Source organism: Gekko japonicus, unplaced genomic scaffold (genome assembly GCF_001447785.1).
Source record: "Gekko japonicus isolate JY-2015 unplaced genomic scaffold, Gekko_japonicus_V1.1 scaffold1203, whole genome shotgun sequence".
NCBI classification, from domain to species: Eukaryota; Metazoa; Chordata; class Lepidosauria; order Squamata; family Gekkonidae; genus Gekko; species Gekko japonicus.
This window is the reverse complement of record NW_015174878.1, coordinates 350,141-370,731: the sequence shown is the minus strand read 5'-3', so window position 1 is coordinate 370,731 and position 20,591 is coordinate 350,141. Positions and strand designations below refer to the sequence as shown.

Sequence of the window (20,591 nt, the reverse complement as noted above, 5' to 3'; positions counted from 1 at the left end):
CTCCAAAGCGAGGGATTCTCCGCCCCCCGCCCCCACTTGGCAGCCCTATTTTTAATATTTCTATTATTATGGTGGGAGGGGCCCATGAAGGCATAAGTGGTGGCTCCATACTGGTGGGATGAGCTTCTGGAAGACATCAGGGCCCTGAGGGACATGTACAGTTCCGCAGGGCCTGTAAAATGGAGCTCTTCCACCAGGCCTTCAATTAGGAGTCACCACTAATAACATCAACAACACCAACAATGCTGATTGAACTGTTAAGGCCCTTATACTGACATCAATAGCCAGCTATGCCGGATGCTGATGGGGGCCATTTTCGGGCATATTCCATCATGGCCTCCGGGACGCCATCGCCAACCGCATTTTATTTTCTTTTGTATGATGAATTGGTATGTTTTGTATTTATGATGCTGTATTGTAAAAGCATGTGTGCTTTAATATATTTTTAAATTTTTGTTGTAAGTCGGCCTGAGCCTGCCTTCAGCGGGGGGGGGGGGGGGAAAAAATTTAAAAAAAAAAGGGGGGGGGGGGATAAAAATTGAATAAATAGATATATAAATAAATTAGTTCCTAGGAACCAAAAAAATGATTGGTGGCAGGGCAGTGGGATTTAGTGCCTGGCGGCGGGGGGACCTCTGCCCCCCACAAGGGTCTGTGGGTGGGGGGTCTGGTAATCATAATACATACTTCAACTGTGTTGGTATAAAGATGAATAGAATCTAGCTTGGGTTATATTTGTCTTCATACCAGCACAGTTGGTGAGGTGGAAAGAATCAAACAAACAAACAAATATTGTGCATGATTGCTGTTTTTATCAGGAAATTTACCTAAAGTTATTTTTTTCCCCATTGCTTAGAAGGTTTCCTGGCCATTCCAACTATGATATTTGAAAGATGTTCCTTATGGGTGACAACCCTCAGACTACAGTCCATTGTGCAAATTTTTTTGTGGTGGCTTGTAAAATTCTCCAAGAAGCCTTGTGTACTGAGTTTTGATTTTAGCAAATTTTGTAACTGGATTTTGTATCTGTATATTGGTTATTATGGTCCTTTTTTGTTCGAGTTTTCTACTTTTGTCTGTAAATTGTACTTTTGCGATCTATGCTGGTCATTGACCAAATAAATCTAATTGGGGGGAAATGAATTTTAAATATTTTTAATGGAGGAAGGGGGTGGGGCCCACAAAGGTAAAAGTCATAATGTGGCCCGGATTGGGATCCTTCTCTGCTATTTTATCACTTTCATGACTGGTGTTCCTGAGCCACTTTGGTGTAGCGGTTACATGTGTGGACTCTAACCTGGGAGAACCAGGTTTGATTCCCCACTCCTCCACTTGCACCTGGCTGGATGACCTTGGGCAAGCCATAGTCCTGTCAGAGCAGTTCTTGAAAAAAGAGTAGTTTCTGTCAAGAGCTCTCTCAGCCCCACCTACCTCACAGGGTGTCTGTTGTGGGGAGGGGAAGGGAAAGGAGTTTGTAAGCCTCTCTGAGACTCCTTCGGGTAGTGAAGGGTGGGGTATAAATCGAATCTCTTCTTCTTCTTCAGAACATAAGAGACGCCAATGTTGGATCAGGCCAAAGGCCCATCCAGTCCAACACTCTGTATTACACAGTGGCCAGAAATACCAGTGCCATCAGGAGGTCCACCAGTGGGGCCAGGACATTAGAAGCCATCCCACTGCTGACCCCCCCAAGCACCAAGATGACAGAGCATCACTTGCCCCAGAGCCCCTATCTATACCTTGTGGCTAATAGCCACTGATGGACCTCTGCTCCATATGCTTATCTAATTCCCTTTTGAAGCCGTCCAAGCTTGTGGCTGCCACCACTTGCTGTGGAAGTGAATTCCATGTTTTAATCACTCTTTGGGTGAAGAAGTACTTCTTTTTACTGGTTCTAACCCGACTGCTCAGCAATTCCATGGCGTGCCCACCAGTTCTTGTATTGTGAGAAAGGGAGAAAAGTACCTCTTTCTCAACCTACTCCTTCCCATGCATAATCTTATAAACCTCAATCATGTCACCCCTCAGTCGTCGTTTCTCCAAGCTAAAGAGCCCTAAGCGCCTTAACCTTTCCTCATAGGGAAAGTGTTCCAACCCTTTTATCATTCGAGTTGCCCTTTTCTGCACTTTTTCCAAAGCTATAATATCCTTTTTAAGGTGTGGTGACCAGAACTGCACACAGTATTCCAAATGAGGTCGCACCATTGATTTATATAGCGGCATTATGATATTGGCTGATCTGTTTACAATACCCTTCCTAATAATCCCCAGCATAGCATTGGCCTTCTTTATTGCAGTCACACACTGTCTCGACATTTTCAGTGAGTTATCTACTACAACTCCAAGATCTCTCTCTTGATCAGTCTCTGCCAGTTCAGACCCCATCAACGTGTATTTATATTTAGGATTTTTGGCTCCAATGTGCATCACCTTGCACTTGGCCACATTGAACCCCATTTGCCATGTTGACGCCCACTCGCCCAACTTTGACAGATCCCTTTGGAGTGCCTCACAATCCTCACTGGTTTTCACCACCCCGAACAACTTTGTATCATCCGCAAATTTAGCCACTTCACTGCTTACTCCCATCTCCAAATCATTAATGAACAAGTTAAAAAGCAGTGGACCAAGTACTGATCCCTGTGGTACCCCACTGCTTACACCCCTCCACTGGGAGAACTGCCCATTTATACTCACTCTCTGTTTTCTATTAATTAGCCAGTTTTTGATCCATAAAAGGACTTGTCCTTTTATCCCATGATTTTTGAGCTTGCTTAGGAGCCTTTGATGAGGAACTTTATCAAAAGCTTTCTGGAAGTCAAGGTAAACAATATCTATTGGATCCCCCTTGTCCACATGTTTGTTCACCCCCTCAAAGAACACTAACAGGTTAGTGAGACAAGATCTTCCCTTACAGAACCCATGTTGAGTCTGCCTCAATAGGTTTTGTTCATCTATGTGCCTACTAATTCTTTCCTTAATAATGGTTTCCACCAATTTACCCGGTATCGACGTCAGACTGACAGGCCTGTAATTTCCCGGATCTCCTCTGGAACCCTTTTTAAAGATGGGAGTGACATTAGCTACCTTCCAGTCCTCAGGAATGGAGGCTGATTTTAAGGAGAGATTACATATTTTTGTCAGGAGATCCACAAGTTCACAATTGAGTTCTTTCAGAACTCTTGGATGTATGCCATCTGGGCCTGGTGATTTATCAGTTTTTAAGTTGTTTATCAGTTTTAGGACCTCCTCTCTCGTCACCTCAATCTGACTCAGGTCTTTCAACACCCCTCCTGAAATCAGTGGTTCTGGAGTGGGCAAGCACTTCTCATCTTCCACAGTGAAGACGGAGGCAAAAAATGCATTTAGCTTCTCAGCCATTTCCCTATCATCCTTCAGTACTCCTTTTACCCCTTGGTCATCCAAGGGCCCCACTGCCTCCCTGGCTGGTTTCCTGTTTCTAATGTATTTGAAGAAAGTTTTATTGTTGGTCTTTACATTTTTTGCTATATGCTCCTCATATTCCCTTTTTGCATGCCTGACCACAGACTTGCATTTTATTTGCCATAGCCTGTGTTCTGTTTTATCAGCCTCACTGTGACTAGCTTTCCACCGCTTAAAGGAATCCTTTTTACCTTTTACAGCTTCCATTACTTTGTTTGTTAACCATGTAGGCTTTTTCTTATACCTGTTTGTGCCTTTCCTAACCTGCGGAATATATTTTATTTGAGCTTCTAGAATTGTAGTTTTAAACAGTTTCCAAGCTTCCCCAATGGTTTTGACCCTTTCTACTTTTCCCTTCAGTTTCCTCCCCACATGTCCCCTCATATCAGAAAAATTACCCCTTTTAAAGTTAAAAGTGGTTGTGTGAGTCTTTTTGGCCAATTCCCTATTTGTACAAATGTTGAACTCAACAACATTATGATCACTGTTCCCAAGCGGTGCAATCACTTTTACATCTCTCACCAGGTCTTGAGTGTTACTTAGGACCAAATCAAGGATCGCCTCTCCCCTGGTAGGTTCCATGACCATCTGCTCCATAGCACAGTCATTTAGAGTGTCTAGAAACTCAATCTCTTTCTCTCGACTAGAACACATATTGACCCAATCAATGTGTGGGTAGTTAAAATCACCTATTACGACACAGTGTTTTTGTCTAGCTGCTATCTTTAATTCATTCATCATTTTATAATCCTCCTCTATCTTTTGATCCGGTGGGCGATAACAAACTCCCAGTGTTAAGTTTCCTTTTGGCCCCCCGCCAGAGGCTCGTGCCTCTGGCAAGGTGCTTTCTTAAATACTGAACTACAGTCAATCCCAGTCAAACAATGCCCTTTCCTCTCCCTCTCTCAATCAGCCAGGATTCTGCAACAACTCTAATCACTTTCACACACTCCCAAACACAGTCCTCCCGCACAATATCCTCAGCTGAATCCCCTCAGCTGAAAGCAAGTAAAAAAACACTCACCCCTATAGCAGCTCTGTCTCCTGCTCCTGCTCAGAGCTCAACTGGGTCTTCTTCTTCTTCTTCTTAGTTGCTGATTAATGTCACTTCACACTTCTAAGACATCACTTATGTTATATTGCATGTCATTTCTAAGCAACTGAGGCAAAAAAAATATTTTTTTAAGCCTTTTCAGATGAAAATACTTATCTTTCTCCCACCCACATTTCCAATTAGGGAGCTGTCATCTCCATGACTGGATAATGCTGGTGGAGGAAACTGAAATAGATCTGCTCCATTGGGCATTAGTTAGGCACTAACTAATTCCAGATTAGTATGGGTTAAGGATTCAGGCTGAAAAGATTGGAAACCTATCTGCAAATCGAGAGGATACTCTGGATGGCCTAGGCTAGCCTGACTTCGTTAGATCTTAGAAGCTAAAGTCAGTGTTGTCTTCTCAGACTACCAGCAGCTCTCCACGGTCTCAGGCAGAGATTTTTCCCATCACCTCCTGCCTGGTCCTTTTAACTGGAGATGCTGGGGATTGAACCTGGGACCTTCCGCATGCCAAGCAGAGGGGCCTCTTGTCCTTTCAACTGCAGATCCCAAGGAGCACGGGTCATTTCCTGCAGGAGTGCACAGAAGCAGAGCTCTGGAAGTAAAGAGGCCAGGGGGCGGGCACATGCAAAAAGCCACACACCCTGCTCCCAGCAGCCCTCAGTCAGAGCAAGAAGCAGCCAGGTAAGTTGCAGAGCCCCCCCTGGCCCCCCAGTCCAAAACAATCCAGTGGCACCTTTAAGACCAAGTTTTATTCAGGTACAAGCTCTCCCTCCTCTGTGAGGACAGATCTGCACATCCCCCCCCCCACTAGCTACCAATCCAAAACAGTCCAGTGGAGCCGGAGCGGTGGGTGTTGCCTTCAGACACACTTCCAGTGATGTCAGGGGTATGGCATATGCAAATAAGTTATGCTAATGAGTTGTGTTAATGAGCTCCTGCACCTCTTTTTCTACAAAATGACCCCTGCCAAGGAGTGGCTCTTCCACTGAGACACAGTCTCTCCTATGTAACTGGAACTGATGTTACACATCCTTCAATGCTTGCTCCATCCCCAAAATCTCTATGATTTAGAGATTCTGGGGATTGCTACAGAGTTGTGTTGATGCATGACATCTCTTATGACCACACAGCTGGATGTGACAACCAATCCTCCCTCGAAGCTGTGGAGTCTTGTGAGCAAAAATTCTACTGTGTGAGCTACTGGCATTAAAGTTGTGAGCAAGCAATTTGGCTGCTGCATAAATTAGTTTGCTCTGGAGCCATCCTTCCTGAGCTAAGGTAAAAATCTGTGAGCTGGAGGCTAAAAAAACTGTGAGATAGCTCACACTAACTCAGCTTAGAGGGAACACTGGTGACATCATAGAATCATGGAGTTGGAAGGGACCTCCAGGGTCATCTAGTCCAACCCCCTGCACAAGGTAGGGAATTCACTTCGTAATACTGTAATATCAAATGGGGAACCAGTGTAGATGGGTTGTAAGGAGATGTCACTCCTTGGCCAGCAACATTTGGCTGTCTGTCCCACTGGTGAAAGGTCATTGTTTGCTGTTTTGGAAATGAAAACCTGAGTCAAAACTTTCTGTCCCCCATCTTACATAGTAGCCTTGGACAAAATTACTCTCAAACAAAATTTACATTCTCCAACATGGAAATACCTATTATGATCAAAATGGATAAGAAATGTCTATGCACCAAATGTAACATTGGGAATTATGAATTAGATAATCATCTGGAGCAGAGGTCCATCAGTGGCTATTAGCCACAAGGTATAGATAGGAACTCTCGGTCTGGGGCAAGTGATGCTCTGTATTCTTGGTGCTTGGGGGGGGCAACAGTGGGAGGGCTTCTAGTGTCCTGGCCCCACTGCTGGACCTCCAGATGGCACCTGGTATTTTTGGCCACTGTGTGACAGAGTGTTGGACTGGATGGGCCATTGGCCTGATCCCACATTGGCTTCCCTTATGTTCTAAGGAACTCTCGGTCTGGGGCAAGGAATGTTCTGTATTCTTGGTGCTTTGGGGGGGGGCAACAGTGTGAAGTCTTCTAGTGTCCTGGCCCCACTGCTGGACCTCCTGATGGCACCTGGTATTTTTGGCCGCTGTGTGACAGAGTGTTGGACTAGATGGGCCATTGGCTTGATCCAACATTGGCTTCTCTTATGTTCTTATGGTTGCATTGTTCAAAGCATGGTCCACAAGAAGCCAGAGGTCACCAGTGGGCATTTACAACTCTCCTAAATTATTTCCCGTGTCAGCCTGAACTTGTGCAACAACACGCTGAATGGGTATCCAAAATTGCACATTCTGAAGTAGGTGTTCAACTTATTCAAAAGCTTGTTAGTATGAAAGAGAACAGGAAGGTGTTGACCCGTTTTAGATGCTAAGATTCCGTTGATAGGATAATAACCTTGACGGAGGGAGGGAGGGCAATTAAGGTGATTAAGACATTGCATCTGTGTGACTGATGGTGTGACATAACTGGGTTGATAATTAATTAGTATTATTTTTAAAAAATGGCTTATGGAAGGATGGGCCATAAGCAAAAGAGTCTCCCGGTGACAGTATAAAAGGACAGTCCATCTTCATCTCTCGAACAGCTTCACCTGAACTGCTCAGTCTTCAGAAAGTCAAGTAAGTTCCAATTTGACCGACTTAGTGTATCTTCAAATGCCTTTTTTGACTTTTTTTTAAAAAATGTGTTGGATCTTGCAAAACAGGTCCCTGTGGCCTTGGTTTATTCCTTCTTTTCAATGTTTTCTTCTCTCTCTTTCTCTCTCTCTCTCTTTCTCTCTCTAATGTCATGAGAAGTTGGCTAAAGGTAAAGGTAAAGGTTCCCTTGCTCGAAAGCCAGTCGAATCCGACTCTAGGCTTGCGGTGCTCATCTCCGTTTCAAAGCCAAAGAGCCAGCGCTGTCCAAAGACGTTTCTGTGGTCATGTGGCCGGCATGACTAAACACCAAGGCACACGGAATGCTGTTACCTAACCACCGCAGTGGTAGCTATTTATCTACCTGCAATTTCTTGCTTTCGAACTGCTAGGTTGGCAGGAGCTGGGGCCAGAGACGGTAGCTCAATCCGTCATGCGGTAACTCGGGTCTCGAACTGCTGAACTACTGACCTTCCACAGCCTGCAGTTCAGCATCTTAACCACTTGAGCCACTGCAGCTCCTTAAAATAAGTTCCGAATTTTTTTTCCTGCTTGGGAATTGGGCGAACTTCTACCGTTAAGCTACAGTATCAAAGTTAACAGTCCCATCCTTTCCTAACTTTAATCTTCTGACCTATGTGACAATTGAGAGGATGAAAGCTGGCATAATGAAGATCAGCAGTATGTGTAGATCGAGATGGGGAGTCTTGTTAGTCTGTCTGTAGCAGTGGAAAACAGCAAGAATCCAGGAGCACCTTCAAGACCAACAAAATTTATGGCAGGGGATGAGCTTTCAGGATTTACTGCTCACTTCTTCAGACAGATCAAGATGGGTAGCCATGTCAGTCGGTCTATAGCAGCATAAAAGAACGAGAGTCCAGGAGCACCTTGAAGATTAACAAAAATCTGTTGTGGGGGATGAGCTTTTGTGAGTCACTGCTCTCTTCTTCAGGTAGATCAAGATGGCCATGCTAGTCTGTTTGTAGCAGTAGAAAAGAGCAAGAGTCCAGGAGCACCTTAAAGTCTAGCATATCTGCGAGACCTGAAGGGCTTTACGATCTGCCAATCAACATCTTCTCATGGTCCCTGGCCCCAGGGACGTCCACCTCACCTGGAGTGGAATGAGCTCCCATATGAGAATCAGGGCCCTGCGGGACCTTTTACAGTTCCGCAGGGCCTGTAATACGGAGCTCTTCCGCCAGGCTTTTAATTAGAGCGAGGGGTGTTCCTCTCTCTTTACTGGGCCTCCACTCAACGGGTCAGATCTGCATATTAGAGTTGGCATCTGTGACGTTTTGATGTCCATGACAACGGCTCTGGATGAAGGCCATGGTGGTATTTTATTAGTGTTTTAATTGTATGAATGTATAGACTTTATTTTATCAAAATTGATGTAACCCGCCCTGAGCCTGCTATGCAGGGGAGGGCGGGATAAAAGCCGAATAAAATAAATAAAAATAAAAATAAAAAAATAAAATATGTGGCAGGGGATGAGGTTTCCTGAGTCACTGTGTGTAGTTCTGGAGTCACTCACAACAACTGGACAATAATGTAGTAGATTCTTGGTTAAACAAAATCTACATTATAAATGTTGGGGTGTATTGGAAATAGGCAGGGCTTTTTTTGTAGAAAAAGCCCAGCAGGAACTTATTAGCATAATAGGTCACACCCAACAGCAGAAACACATTAGCATATTAGGCCACACCCTAACAGATAAGTTCATTAGCATATTAGGCCACACCCCCACATTACCAGAAGTGTGGTCATCCAGCCACACCCACCTTTTGCTTCTTATTCTGTTTACCTTGTTTGTTGTCAAAACCCAGGGTTTTTTTTTTTTTTTTTGTAGCAGGAACTCCTTTGCATGTTAGGCCACACACCCCTAATGTAGCCAATCCTAATGAGTTCCTGCTGTTGAGTGTGGCCTATTATGCTAATGAGTTTTTGCTGGGCGTGGCCAACTCGAGAGCCAGCCGGAACTCCATTCCTGTGCGTTCCTGCCCAAAAATAGCCCTGGAAATAGGCATGCTACACACAGCTTCTTTTCCATTTTCCCTGTGGCTGCTTGTCCAGATGATCAAATACTGTCAATCCTGTTGAACTTCTAGCCACTTTATAACGAAAGGATCCACCGTGGACTTGTCATGAAACATTCTTAAACTGTTTTATAAAATAAATAAATAAATTAGCTCAACTAATTTGAAGCAAAGCAGGCAGAGCAGGGCCGTCAGCGACGTGTAAGAGTGGCCCCTCCGGCTGTTGCGTGTGCAATGGAAACAAGGTTCATTTAGGCTGAAGGGCTGAGGAGTTATTTCAATCGATGGAATGATGGAGGATCTCCTAGCAGGTGAAGGGAAATGCCAGTGGAGATGAGCAGAGTAACCGTGAATTGTTCCATGGGGCAACGTCATTAGAGGTGTGCAAAGTTTCCAGCTCAGTGCCCAAAGGCACTTCACCATTTCTTCCATGTTGTTTCATTTCAGATCCGACTCCATCTTAATCAAAATGAGCCTCTACAGACACCAAAGCTACTGGGACCCATGCCGTCGTGGAAGCTTCTCTTCTGGCAGCTACTATGGAGGTTCCGGCCAACGCATCTGCTACTACCCGCAGACCTCTTACAGCGGTTATGGCCGTAGCTACTACCCGCAGACCTACTGGGGTGGTTATGGCCGTAGCTACATGCCACCCCTCTACTGTGGTGGTTATGGGTATGGCCGAGGTTATTACCCACAACAAAATTATGGAGGTTACGGTTACGGTGGCCTCTACGGTCGTAGGTATGGATGGGGGTACGGATCCAGGCGTGGCAGCATGTCTTGGGGGTATGGATCCAGGCGTGGCAGCATCTGTTACGAGCCCTATGGCTACAGTTCTGGCGGCTGCTACCCTCTCAAACGAAGGTACAGCTGCAGCAGCATTGACGGACCCTGCTAAGATCTGGAGGGACATTCCAGTGAGATGCTAAAAGGAAACATGGACTCGACGACTCTCCGGATGAACTCCCCCCCCCCCCGAAGAAGTCCAATGGTTATCATCGTGTGTTCAGCACTTCTATAAATCACCCCTAGGCCTGCCTTTGCTCACCTTGCACTCTGCCTCTGATGAATAACTTTCTAATGGACACTACCTGAGTGTCTACGAAAGCCCACCGGTTCCTGTTATATCCTTTTAATCTCCTGCGGGACACCTGGACAATTGAAACATCTTTCCACGTTCCATCTGGGTTTTGTCATTCTGACTGAAGCCTGCTGTCCCTCTGTGCCGCAATCCACTTTCTGCTCTCAGATTAAAAACTTGCTTTGCATCACAAATGTCTTTCTGGTTTCTCTGGTTATCCATTCCTGATGCCCAATTCTTGTTAGGGAGATATTGGGGGGCGGGGGGGGGCTGAGAGGGAAAAGAAGAAGAGAAGAAGAGATTGGATTTATACACCACTCTTCACTACCCAAAGGAGTTTCAGAGCGGCTTACAGACTCCTTTCCCTTCCCCTCCCCACAACAGACACCCTGTGAGGTAGGTGGGGCTGAGAGAGCTCTTGACAGAAACTGCTCTTCTTCAAGAACAGCTCTTATCAGAACTATGGCTTGCCCAAGGTCATCCAGCCAGGTGCAAGTGGAGGAGTGGGGAATCAAACCCGCTTCTCCCAGATTAGAGTCCGCTCACTTAACCACTGCACCAAACTGGAAATCACAGCTTCTCTCTATGTAGTCGTGTGTGTTAATGAAGACTGCCGTCCATATCCTCCTCTTGAAGAAATTGTAATGAGTGGATGGATAGTCTGTGGAGCAAGAGAACATGAAATGGTATGTCAGCTTTAAAAGATATCATGGGAGGCTCATGGGAAGATGGGAGAGAAATATGACTCAATAGCTCCCTGTTGGATCAGACCATCTAAGAACATCAGAGAAGCCAATGTTGGATCAGGCCAAAGGCCCATCCAGTCCAACACTCTGTCACATAGTGGCCAAAAATACCAGGTGCCAGCAGGAGTTAAGATGCTGAACTGCAGACTGGAAGGTTGGTAGTTCAGCAGTTCGAGACCCGAGTACCACGTGACGGAGTGAGCTCCTGTCTCTGGTCCCAGCTCCTGCCAACCTAGCAGTTCAAAAGCAAGAAATTGCAAGTGAGTAAATAGTTACCGCTTTGGTGGGAAGGTAACAGCATTCCGTGTGCCTTGGCATCTAGTCATGCCAGTCACATGACCACGGAAATGTCTCTGGACAGCGCTGGCTCTTCGGTTTGGAAACGGAGATGAGCACCGCATCCCTTGAGTTGCATTTTGACTGGCTTTTGAGCAAGGGAAGCCTTTACCTTTACCTAAGGAGATCCAAAAACTTACAATGCACCAAGCAGAGAGCCAAGGAATGGTGGGAGGGTAAGCTAGAACCAAATGTGAGGCTGCCAAAGCAGTAGAGTTGGCCTAATAGAAGGAGAGAGAGAGAGAGTTATACCCACCCTTCACTCAGAGTCTCAGAGCAGTTTATAATCTCCTTTCCCTTCCCCTCCCCACAACAGACACCCTGTGAGGTAGGTGGGGCTGAGAGAGCTCTTGAGAGAACTGCTCTTGAGAGAACAGCTCTGAGAGAACTTGTGACTGACCCAAAGTCATGCCAGCAGCTGCATGTGGGGAATCAAACCCTTCTCTCCCAGATTAGAGTCTGCACTCTTAACCACTACACCGAACTGGCTCTCAAATAGGAGAGGGTTGGACTGGAATAAAAACCCTGCACTCAAGGTCTGCCAGGAGCTCTAATCCCCTCAGCCAGTCACTCCCATCTTTAAAAAAAGGGTTCCAGAGGAGATCCAGAAAATTACAGGCAGTAATTACAGCCATTCACTCAACTAATATCACTCACATCTTTAAAAAGGGTTCCAGAGGAGATCAGGGAAATTACAGGCCAGTCAGTCTGACGTAGATACCGGGTAAGTTGGTGGAAACTGTTATTAGGGAAAAAATTGTAGGCACACTGATGAACAAAACCTTTGTTTTGTGTGTGGGTTCTGTCAGGGAAGATCTTGTCTCACTAACCTGTTAGTGTTCTTTGAGGGACTGAACAAACTCGTGGACAAGGGGGACCCAATAGATGTTGTTTACCTTGACTTCCAGAAAGCTTTTGAAAAAGTTCCTCATCAAAGGCTCCTAAGTAAGCTCAATAGTCACGGGATAAAAGGACAAGTCCTTTTGTGGATAAAAAACTGGCTAATTAATAGGAAACAGAGATTGAGTATAAATGGGAAATTTTCTCAGTGGAGGGTGCTAAGCAGTGGGGTACCGCAGGGATCACTACTCGGCCTGATGCTTTTAAATTTGTCTATTAATGATATGGAGTTCAGAGTAAGCAGTGAAGTGGCTAAATTTGCAGATGACACAACACACTGTTCCGACTTTTCCTGTTCACACTGCAGCGACTGATGTTGGAGAATACCGGGAGGAGGCCCAAGGGAGCGTTCACACTGTTGGCCCGGAGGCACGGCTGTAAGGCACGACTTTCTTTATGGATAATCTGGAGATATGAGTTTATGCACATAACCGCACAAGAAAAATGTGGTTTTGGCGTTGACACTTTGTTGGTGCAGGACGGACACGGGATGATTGCGCTTTCCAGGGTTTTCTACCACTTTCACCAAGATAGGTTGAGTATCGGTGGGGAATGCTGGATAGATGTTCCTGTGTGAACGCCCCATTTAATCCACTTGTGAAACATTCCTCACATGCACCTATATCGGGGCAAACTGCCCATCTGAACTTGGCCTCTGTTGCGTTGAAAAAGCTGCAAGAATGAACTAACCGTTTTAATGTAATCTGAGAAGACATCCGAACACTGATAACTTCACCAAGCGGGACAGCTTGCTATTTTAGGAGATGGTTTTAAAATTGTATAAACATGGGAAGCTGAACTGATTCAGAACTTGTGTGAGACGAGAAGTTCCTTGTCTATGCCAGGCTTATCTTTGGTAAGATATTTTATGGGCTCGTATGATGGCTCCCCTTTAATTAACTATGGGGCAATAATAGATGGCATCATTTTCTTTTGAGTAGTCCGTGTTACAGAGGCAAACAGCTATGTTGCAATAAACGGTTAAAATGGAATCAAGGATCCTCTAATTGCATAGTACTCATAATGAAACAAAAATATTCTTGAGCCCTACCTCTTTCCAGGAATTAAATAATCTCATCTAGGAAAGCTATCTAGACACCCAGGAGCTCTTAAATCCACACCTGCTGTTGAAAGATACTGTATACCACTAACAAGTAATACAGGATGTAAAGATATATAAAACTCAATAAAATGCTATTTTAAAAAAATCCACACCTGTATCTGAATCAGGCCTGGCCAGAATCATTCTGAAAACCAGAAGAAGAAGAGGAGGAGGAGGGGGAGGAGGAGATTGGATTTATACCCTGCCATTCACTCGGAGTCTCAGAGTGGCTTACGAACTCCTTTCCTTTCCCTTCCCCTCCCCACAACAGACACCCTGTGAGGTAGGTGGGGCTGAGAGAGCTCTTTCAAGAACTGCCCTTTCAAGTACAGCTCTTGTCAGAACTATGGCTTGCCCAAGGTCATCCAGCAGCTGCAAGCGGAGGAGTTGAGGAATCAAACCCGGTTCTCCCAGATTAGAGTTCTCGCATTCAACCACTACACTAAACATGAATGAATTGCTATCATTCTACAGCGCAGGGCAACCAAGATGATGAGGGGGTTGGAGCATCTTTCCTCTGAGGAAAGACTGAAGAGTCTGGGACTTTTCAGTTTAGAAAAAGAGACAACACACAGGGGCATGATAGAGGTTTGCAAAAATCATGCATGGGGTGGAGAGAGTGGACAAAAGGGGGGGGGGAATCTCCCTCTCCCCAAATACTAGAACTCGAGGGCATCCAGTGAAGCTGATGGGCAGTAGGACCAGGATGGAGAAAAGGAAATAGTACTTTACACAGAGAGTGGTCAAAATGTGGGATTTGTTGCCAGAGGGTGTAGTGATGGCCACTGGAATAATGAGCTTTAAAAGGGGGATAGATAGATTAATGGATAATAGGTCTATTGATGGCTACTAGCCATGGTGATGGAGGGGGACCTCCACATTAACAGGCATTAAACCTCTGAATATCAGAGAAAGGACGCAACATCAGGGGAAGACCTCAGCCTCTCTGCCCTGTTTGTTGGCCCTCCAGAGGAACTGGTTGACCACTGTGTGAGATGGGATGCTGGACTAGATGGACCCTCACTGTTCTGATCCAGCAGGGCTCTTCTGATGTTCTTTTTTTTTTTTTGGTACAAAACTTTTATTTTTTGGATATAATATCACATTTAACATTGGCTTTCACTTATCCAATACCCATATTTCCCTTTCCCCCCTCCCTTGCTAGTGGCTTCCCGGAGTGCTCGACCCTTTGTGCTCTTCTGATGTTCTTATGAGGGGAAGGCCTCGGCCTCTCTGCCCTGTTGCTGGCCCTCCAGAGGAACTGGTTGAGGCCCCTGTGTGAGACAGGATGCTGGACTAGATGGACCCTCACTGTTCTGATCCAGCAGGGCTCTTCTGATGTTCTTATGAGGGGAAGGCCTCGGCCCCTCTGCCCTGTTGCTGGCCCTCCAGAGGAACTGGTTGAGGCCACTGTGTGAGACGGGATGATGGACTAGAGGGACCCTCACTGCTCTGACCCAGCAGGGCTCTTCTGAGGTTCTCCTCAGGGGAAGGCCTTGGCCTCTCTGCCCTGTTCTTGGCCCTCCAGAGGAACTGGTTGAGGCCACTGTGTGAGACGGGATGATGGACTGGATGGACCCTCACTGGTCTGACCCAGCAGGGCTTCTCTTATGTTCTCAACTACCACTCGTGTTTTACAGTTTAGATTTGGCTTAACAGTCACCTTCTTTCTCTTCTTTTCTTCCTAGAATTCTTGGTAAAGACATTGAAAGGACTGCCTGGTGAAGCATTAGACTCCTTCCCTGTCTTCTTCTCTTTTTCATGTCTATGAAGCTTTTTCACATCTATGAATACACAGGCTAAAACACCAGCTTGCATCCAATGCTCCCTCCAAGATGTGGAGTCTTGTGAGCAAAAATTCTGCTTTGTGAGCTACTGGCATTAAAGTTGTTATTGAGCGACTTGGCTGCTGCATAAATTAGTTTGCTCTGGAGCCATCCTTTCTGAGCTAAGGCAAAAATGTGTGAGCAGGAGGCTAAAAACTGTGAGCTGGCTCGCACTTACTCAGCTTAGAGGGAACACCGCCTGCAATCAGGGTTGAAGACGTGCACCTGTGGGGATGCTTAAATATACATACTGTGGCATGGGTCTCTTTTGGGTAACAGATGTGATTGCAGCCCAGCAAATCATGATTTGAAATGTATGGAAAACTTTCCTCAAGCTATCAATTGCAGGAAAAGGCTAAGAGTCATGGCAAACTTTCTTTCAAGGGAACTGCTTCAGAATGACTGATCCCGTCGACTAGGAACCACAGTTTTCTTTATTGGAGCATCATTCCCTAACTTCAACCCATCCTCCTCCTAATATCACCTGCCATTCACACAGTATTTCCTCTCACTGGACTGCAAACACAACCAGTTGCCTTCTCCTTCTGTTTTCCTCCATGGAAGACATTCATTGCCCTTCTAGAGAGAGAGAAGATACACCAGAGACATCCAGAAAAGCAATCTTAATGCAAAGCAAGCTTTTAATTTGAGAACAGAGATTGGATTACAAAAAATGAGCAACTGCAGGATTCAAACCAAAGAACAGCATGGAAATATTGAAGGGTGAATCCATTGTCAAGGTGTCCTGCAGAATTGGGGTGGGGGGGACCCACTGGGCTTTCATGGACATGCACGGACTGTCCATTAGAGAAACAGTCATTAAAGGCAGCATGGTGTGCGCAGAGGCGGGCATAGGAGTCATTTAGACAACTGCTGAATGCACGATAATAACCATGGGAATTCCTTTGTGTTCAGCATTTCGGGGGGGGGGAGAAAAAGTTCAGCTGGAGAGTCATTGGGTCTGTCGTTTAACATCTCATCAGAAGTCCACTCGGGTGTTTAGCAGGGTCCGTCAATGCTGCTGCAGCTGTACCTTCGTTTGATAGGGTAGCAGGGCTCGTAACAGATGCTGCCGCGCCTGGATCCGTACCCCCAACACATGCTGCCACGCCTGGATCCGTACCCTGATCCATACCGACGGCCGTAACCGTAGCCCCCGTAATATTGTTGTGGGTAACAACCCCGGCCATAGCCGTAGCCATAACCACCCCAGGAGGACTGTGGGTAGTAGCTACGGCCATAACCGCCATAAGAGGTCTGTGGGTAATAGCAGATGCGCTGGCTGGAACCTCCATAACAGCTCTGTGGGTAGCAACTACGGCCATAAGACGGGTAATAGGAGATGCGTTGGCTGGAACCTCCATAACAGCTCTGTGGGTAGCAGCTACGGCCATAAGATGGGTAATAAGAGATGCGTTGGCCGGAACCTCCATAGCAGCTGCCAGAAGAGAAACTTCCACGACGGCATGGGTTCCAGTAGCTTTGGTGTCTGTAGAGGCTCATTTTGATTAAGATGGAGTTGGATCTGAAATGAAACAACATGGAAGAAATGTAAGGAGATTTTGGCCTCTGAAGGGGAAGCTTCACACACATCTAACCAAGTTACACCATCGAAGAATCTAGTTGTTTTGTTTCATATCTGCAGACCCTTCCCTTCATCAAGGCCCTGCTAGTAGATTCACCAACATTTGACAGATTGAAATCACTCTTCAGCCCTTCAACCAAAATTAACCGTATGTCATCCTGGCCCCTTCTTGGGCTTGTTTGTCATGGAGACTGGGGAGGAGGGGAGTGAACAAGAATGTTTACTTTCGTTTCTACTCTCTATGCTGTTATCTGTCTTGACTCGGCCATGTACCCTTGAGACCTAACTATCCCTGGTATCCTCTTTCCCCTGAAAATTATGTGCTGTTATTCAGGCGGGCTTTGAGCTTAGGTACGATTGGCCCAGGGCCATTGATACCCTGTTTGATTTAGGTATAGTTACGTGTTTCACACGCTTGGCCTCAGTTCTAACAAGGAATCGTTAAGAGTCTGGGACCCATTAATGTCTCAATAAACTTTTTCTGAATGACTGCTGTTGGGAACTGATTGCTCCAGTGGCTCTGACACCTTATTCTTCCTGAATGGACAACAGCCAAAGGGGCCATTCTTACACATTGCTGAAGGCCCTGCTCAGCCTGGTTTATGTTAAAATGGCTGTGTTAACTTAGAGCTATAAAATAGCTTAATAATGCTTAGTAGCATGTCTCATAGTTAATCCTGTTATTATCAACTGGCTGAACTTTCAGCACCTTCGGCAGTGTGTAATATCTGGATAATATCTGGATCTATGGGAATGAAGGAAGGGACACAGTGTACTCGCTTTTGGTGGTCCTTAAGATGGGTAGCTCTAATATTATTACTATTATTATTTGGTTATTTGTAGTTTGCCTTTCTTGGTAAGACTCAAGGTGGTTTATGTAGTATGAGTCAAGTATGATCAATGGGATGGGACATCTGTATGAATGTAAAAGAAGCCATGTTGGATCAGGCCAGTGGCCCATCCAGACCAACACTCTGTGTCACACAGTGGCCAAAACCCAGGTGTTATCAGGAGGTCCACCAGTGGGTCTAGAACTCCAGTAGCCCTCCCACTGTTGCTCCTCAGGCACCAAGAATACAGGGCATCACTTCCCCAGACATAGTGTTCCACCTATACCTTGTGGCTAGCAGCCACTGATGGACCTCTGCTCCATATCTTTATCTAATCCTCTCTTGAAGCTGCCTAGGCTTGTAGCTGCCACCACTTCCTGTGGCAGTGAATTCCACATTAATTCCTCTTTGGGTGAAGAGGTACTTTCTATTTTCTGTTCTAAACCTAATGCTCATTAATTTTATTGAATTCCCACGAGTGCTTGTATAGTGAGAAATGAACATTGCAGTGAACAGTACAATAGGGTCTTGACTACAGAAATCTGAAGACAAAACAGAAATCTCAAACATCTGAACGTTTTGTAGAAACCACCTAGTCTGGAACATCCTTACTGTGATAGGCAGCAATATAGTAGCGAAAGCCACGGTCCCTTGACCGATGACACTAACTGACTGTTCTGTTACCATACCGTCCTACGTACCTCTGCAAAAGACCTCTTGGATTATTCTGCTTTTGCATAGTTTGCAGAAAGCCAGTATAATCATGGAATCGCAGAGTTGGGAGGGGCCACACAGGCCATCTAGTCCAATCCCCTGCTCAGCGCAGGATCAGCCCAGAGCATCCCTGACAAGGGTTTGTCCAGCTGCTGCTTCAAGACAGCCAGTGAAGGGGAGCTCACTACTTCCTTTGGTAGCTGATTCCACCATTGCAAGACTCTGACTGTCAAAAAGCATTTCCTACCATCCAGCCAGGTACCTTCTCACCTTTAATTTAGACCCATTATTGCGTGTCCTCTCCTCTGCTGCCAACAGGGACAGCTCCCTGCCCTCCTCTCAGTGACAGCCCTTCCAATACTTCAAAAGAGCACAGTAGAGTAGGACCTTTCCTAACCTCATCAGGGAGGCCATTCCATGGGGTGAGGGCCACAAAGGAAAATGGCCAACGTTCCCCAACATACAAAATATAGCCTCTATTTAACCTGGAGTCTACTAGTTTATCATCCAGGTGTTCTGAGCGCCCCCTGAACTTCACATCAGTCTTTATCCTAAGTTGATGGACTCACTTCTTATGCCACGCTGATCAGATTTGTACCAATTCTTGAGCCTAACTACAGTTCTGAGAAGCTGTGTTTTTTTGCCCTCCCATGAGCTCCTATGTTAGACAAAGACACCTGGCAGAGTTCAAGAGGACATATTTCCTGTAGAGAGTGTTGAGGCTTAGAGTCTTAACGCCTAACCCAGAAGATATGTACACAGATGCTATTAATAACCCCTTTCAATTTACTTCTCAAATCCACATTGCCCGTTTGGAGTTCAACATTCAAGATTCTAATTGCCATGATTATTTCAAAGGTTAAAGTTAGGAGAAGGAAGCGGATGTGGACTTTAGGGGCCATAGCTCTGTGACCCAAGGCCACAAAGTTCCAAAGCAGGAAGAATTCAGGTATTTATTTTAAGGCTTGCGGCCAGTATTCTCATGAAATGAGAGACAGACAGAGAGAGAAAGAGAGTGGCAGAGACAGACACAGAAAGACAGGGGGAGAGCAGGAAGTGTTTTAAGGAAAGAAAGAAATGAAGACCACCGAAGCCTGTCTTGCAAGACGCAACCACATACTAAAAACGTCATCGTCACAGAAGTATTTCAAGATGTGCTAATGCAACTGGATCAAAAGGGAACTTACCGGGTTCCTGAAGAAAGAGGCACAAGTGAGGTTGTTGGATGATGGACTGAAGTTGGACCGTCCTTTTATATGCTCCCAGTAGTTTTGTTATGACCCATTTCCTTGTGCAACATCTTAAAATCCTAATTATCTACCCATGCATGCCAGGCTCACTCACACAGATGCAACATCTTAATTGCATTAATTGGTCTTCCTCCCTCCTCTGCGGTTAGTAGCCTATCGAAAACAACTTGGCAACCGAGACCCGCCAACACCTTCCTGTTCTCTTTCACATTAGCAGACTTGGGCGTGAGTTTACTACTTGCTTCAGGATGGGCACTCATAAATTTTTGAACTGGAATCGGCAAATCACTTGGGAAGATTTGAAAATTCCCAGTTGGTTACCTCTGGCCTTCAACTGGCCATGTCCCCCCACAATTCTGACTATAAGAACAGAAGAAGAACCTTGCTAGGTCAGACCAGTGGTCCATCCTGGCTCGCACAGTGGCCAACCAGTTCCTCTGTAAGGCCAACAACAGGGCATAGAGGCTGAGGTCTACCCCTGAGAAGAACATAAGAAGAGCCCTGCTGGATCAGACCAGTGGGCCATCTAGTCCAGCCTCCTGTCTTGTACAATGGGCAATCAGTTCCTCTGGAGGGCCAACAACAGGGCATACAGGTTGAGGTCTACCCCTGAGAAGAACATAAGAAGAGCCCTGCTGGATCAGACCAGGGGACAAGGACTCCCCCGCCGCACAATATAAGTGACTTGGCAACCCTATCTACCACTGATTCACAGCTCTTTTCTGTAATAACATTTTCTTATTTATTTATTCTTTGGATTTATATCCCGCCCTCCTTGAAGGCTCAGGGCGGCTAACAAGGGCATAAAATGCCAGATTATAACAATAAAACAATATAAAATACAATAATACAGAGTACTACAGTTAATTAAAATTGATAAAAATAAAATCGGTGCTCCAATACTCACTCTGAATCATACAACCAAGGTGGTGTTCTCAAGATGTTATAACTGAACCACAACAGTGATATACATCCCCACAACCCTGTCATCCACTAGGGACAACCCGCACCCCCGATGATATCCGCACCCGCG

At 45.7% G+C, this 20,591-nt stretch overlaps 2 protein-coding genes across 2 annotated transcripts; one reads left to right on the top strand and one right to left on the bottom strand.

The window, feature by feature from the left end:
• The first annotated feature begins 7,062 nt into the window (after window positions 1-7,062).
• On the top strand, window positions 7,063-10,166 carry LOC107121861 (keratin-associated protein 19-2-like). The gene is made up of 2 exons (XM_015424870.1): window positions 7,063-7,134; window positions 9,633-10,166. Exon 2 carries the CDS (start codon window positions 9,655-9,657, stop codon window positions 10,084-10,086), a length of 432 nt encoding a protein of 143 aa, XP_015280356.1. The 5' UTR covers window positions 7,063-7,134; window positions 9,633-9,654; the 3' UTR covers window positions 10,087-10,166.
• A 5,634-nt stretch (window positions 10,167-15,800) lies between these two features.
• On the bottom strand, window positions 15,801-19,558 carry LOC107121862 (probable peroxisomal membrane protein PEX13). The gene is made up of 2 exons (XM_015424871.1): window positions 19,496-19,558; window positions 15,801-16,704 (listed from the first exon to the last, which is right to left on the bottom strand). The coding sequence occupies exon 2, from the start codon at window positions 16,680-16,682 to the stop codon at window positions 16,179-16,181; it is 504 nt and encodes a 167-aa protein (XP_015280357.1). The 5' UTR covers window positions 16,683-16,704; window positions 19,496-19,558; the 3' UTR covers window positions 15,801-16,178.
• Window positions 19,559-20,591: the final 1,033 nt, after the last annotated feature.

Bases quoted from the DNA above. Each gene is read 5' to 3' on its own strand.
- LOC107121861 (XM_015424870.1), top strand. From the start codon at position 9,655: ATGAGCCTCTACAGACACCAAAGCTACTGGGACCCATGCCGTCGTGGA.
- LOC107121862 (XM_015424871.1), bottom strand. From the start codon at position 16,682: ATGAGCCTCTACAGACACCAAAGCTACTGGAACCCATGCCGTCGTGGA.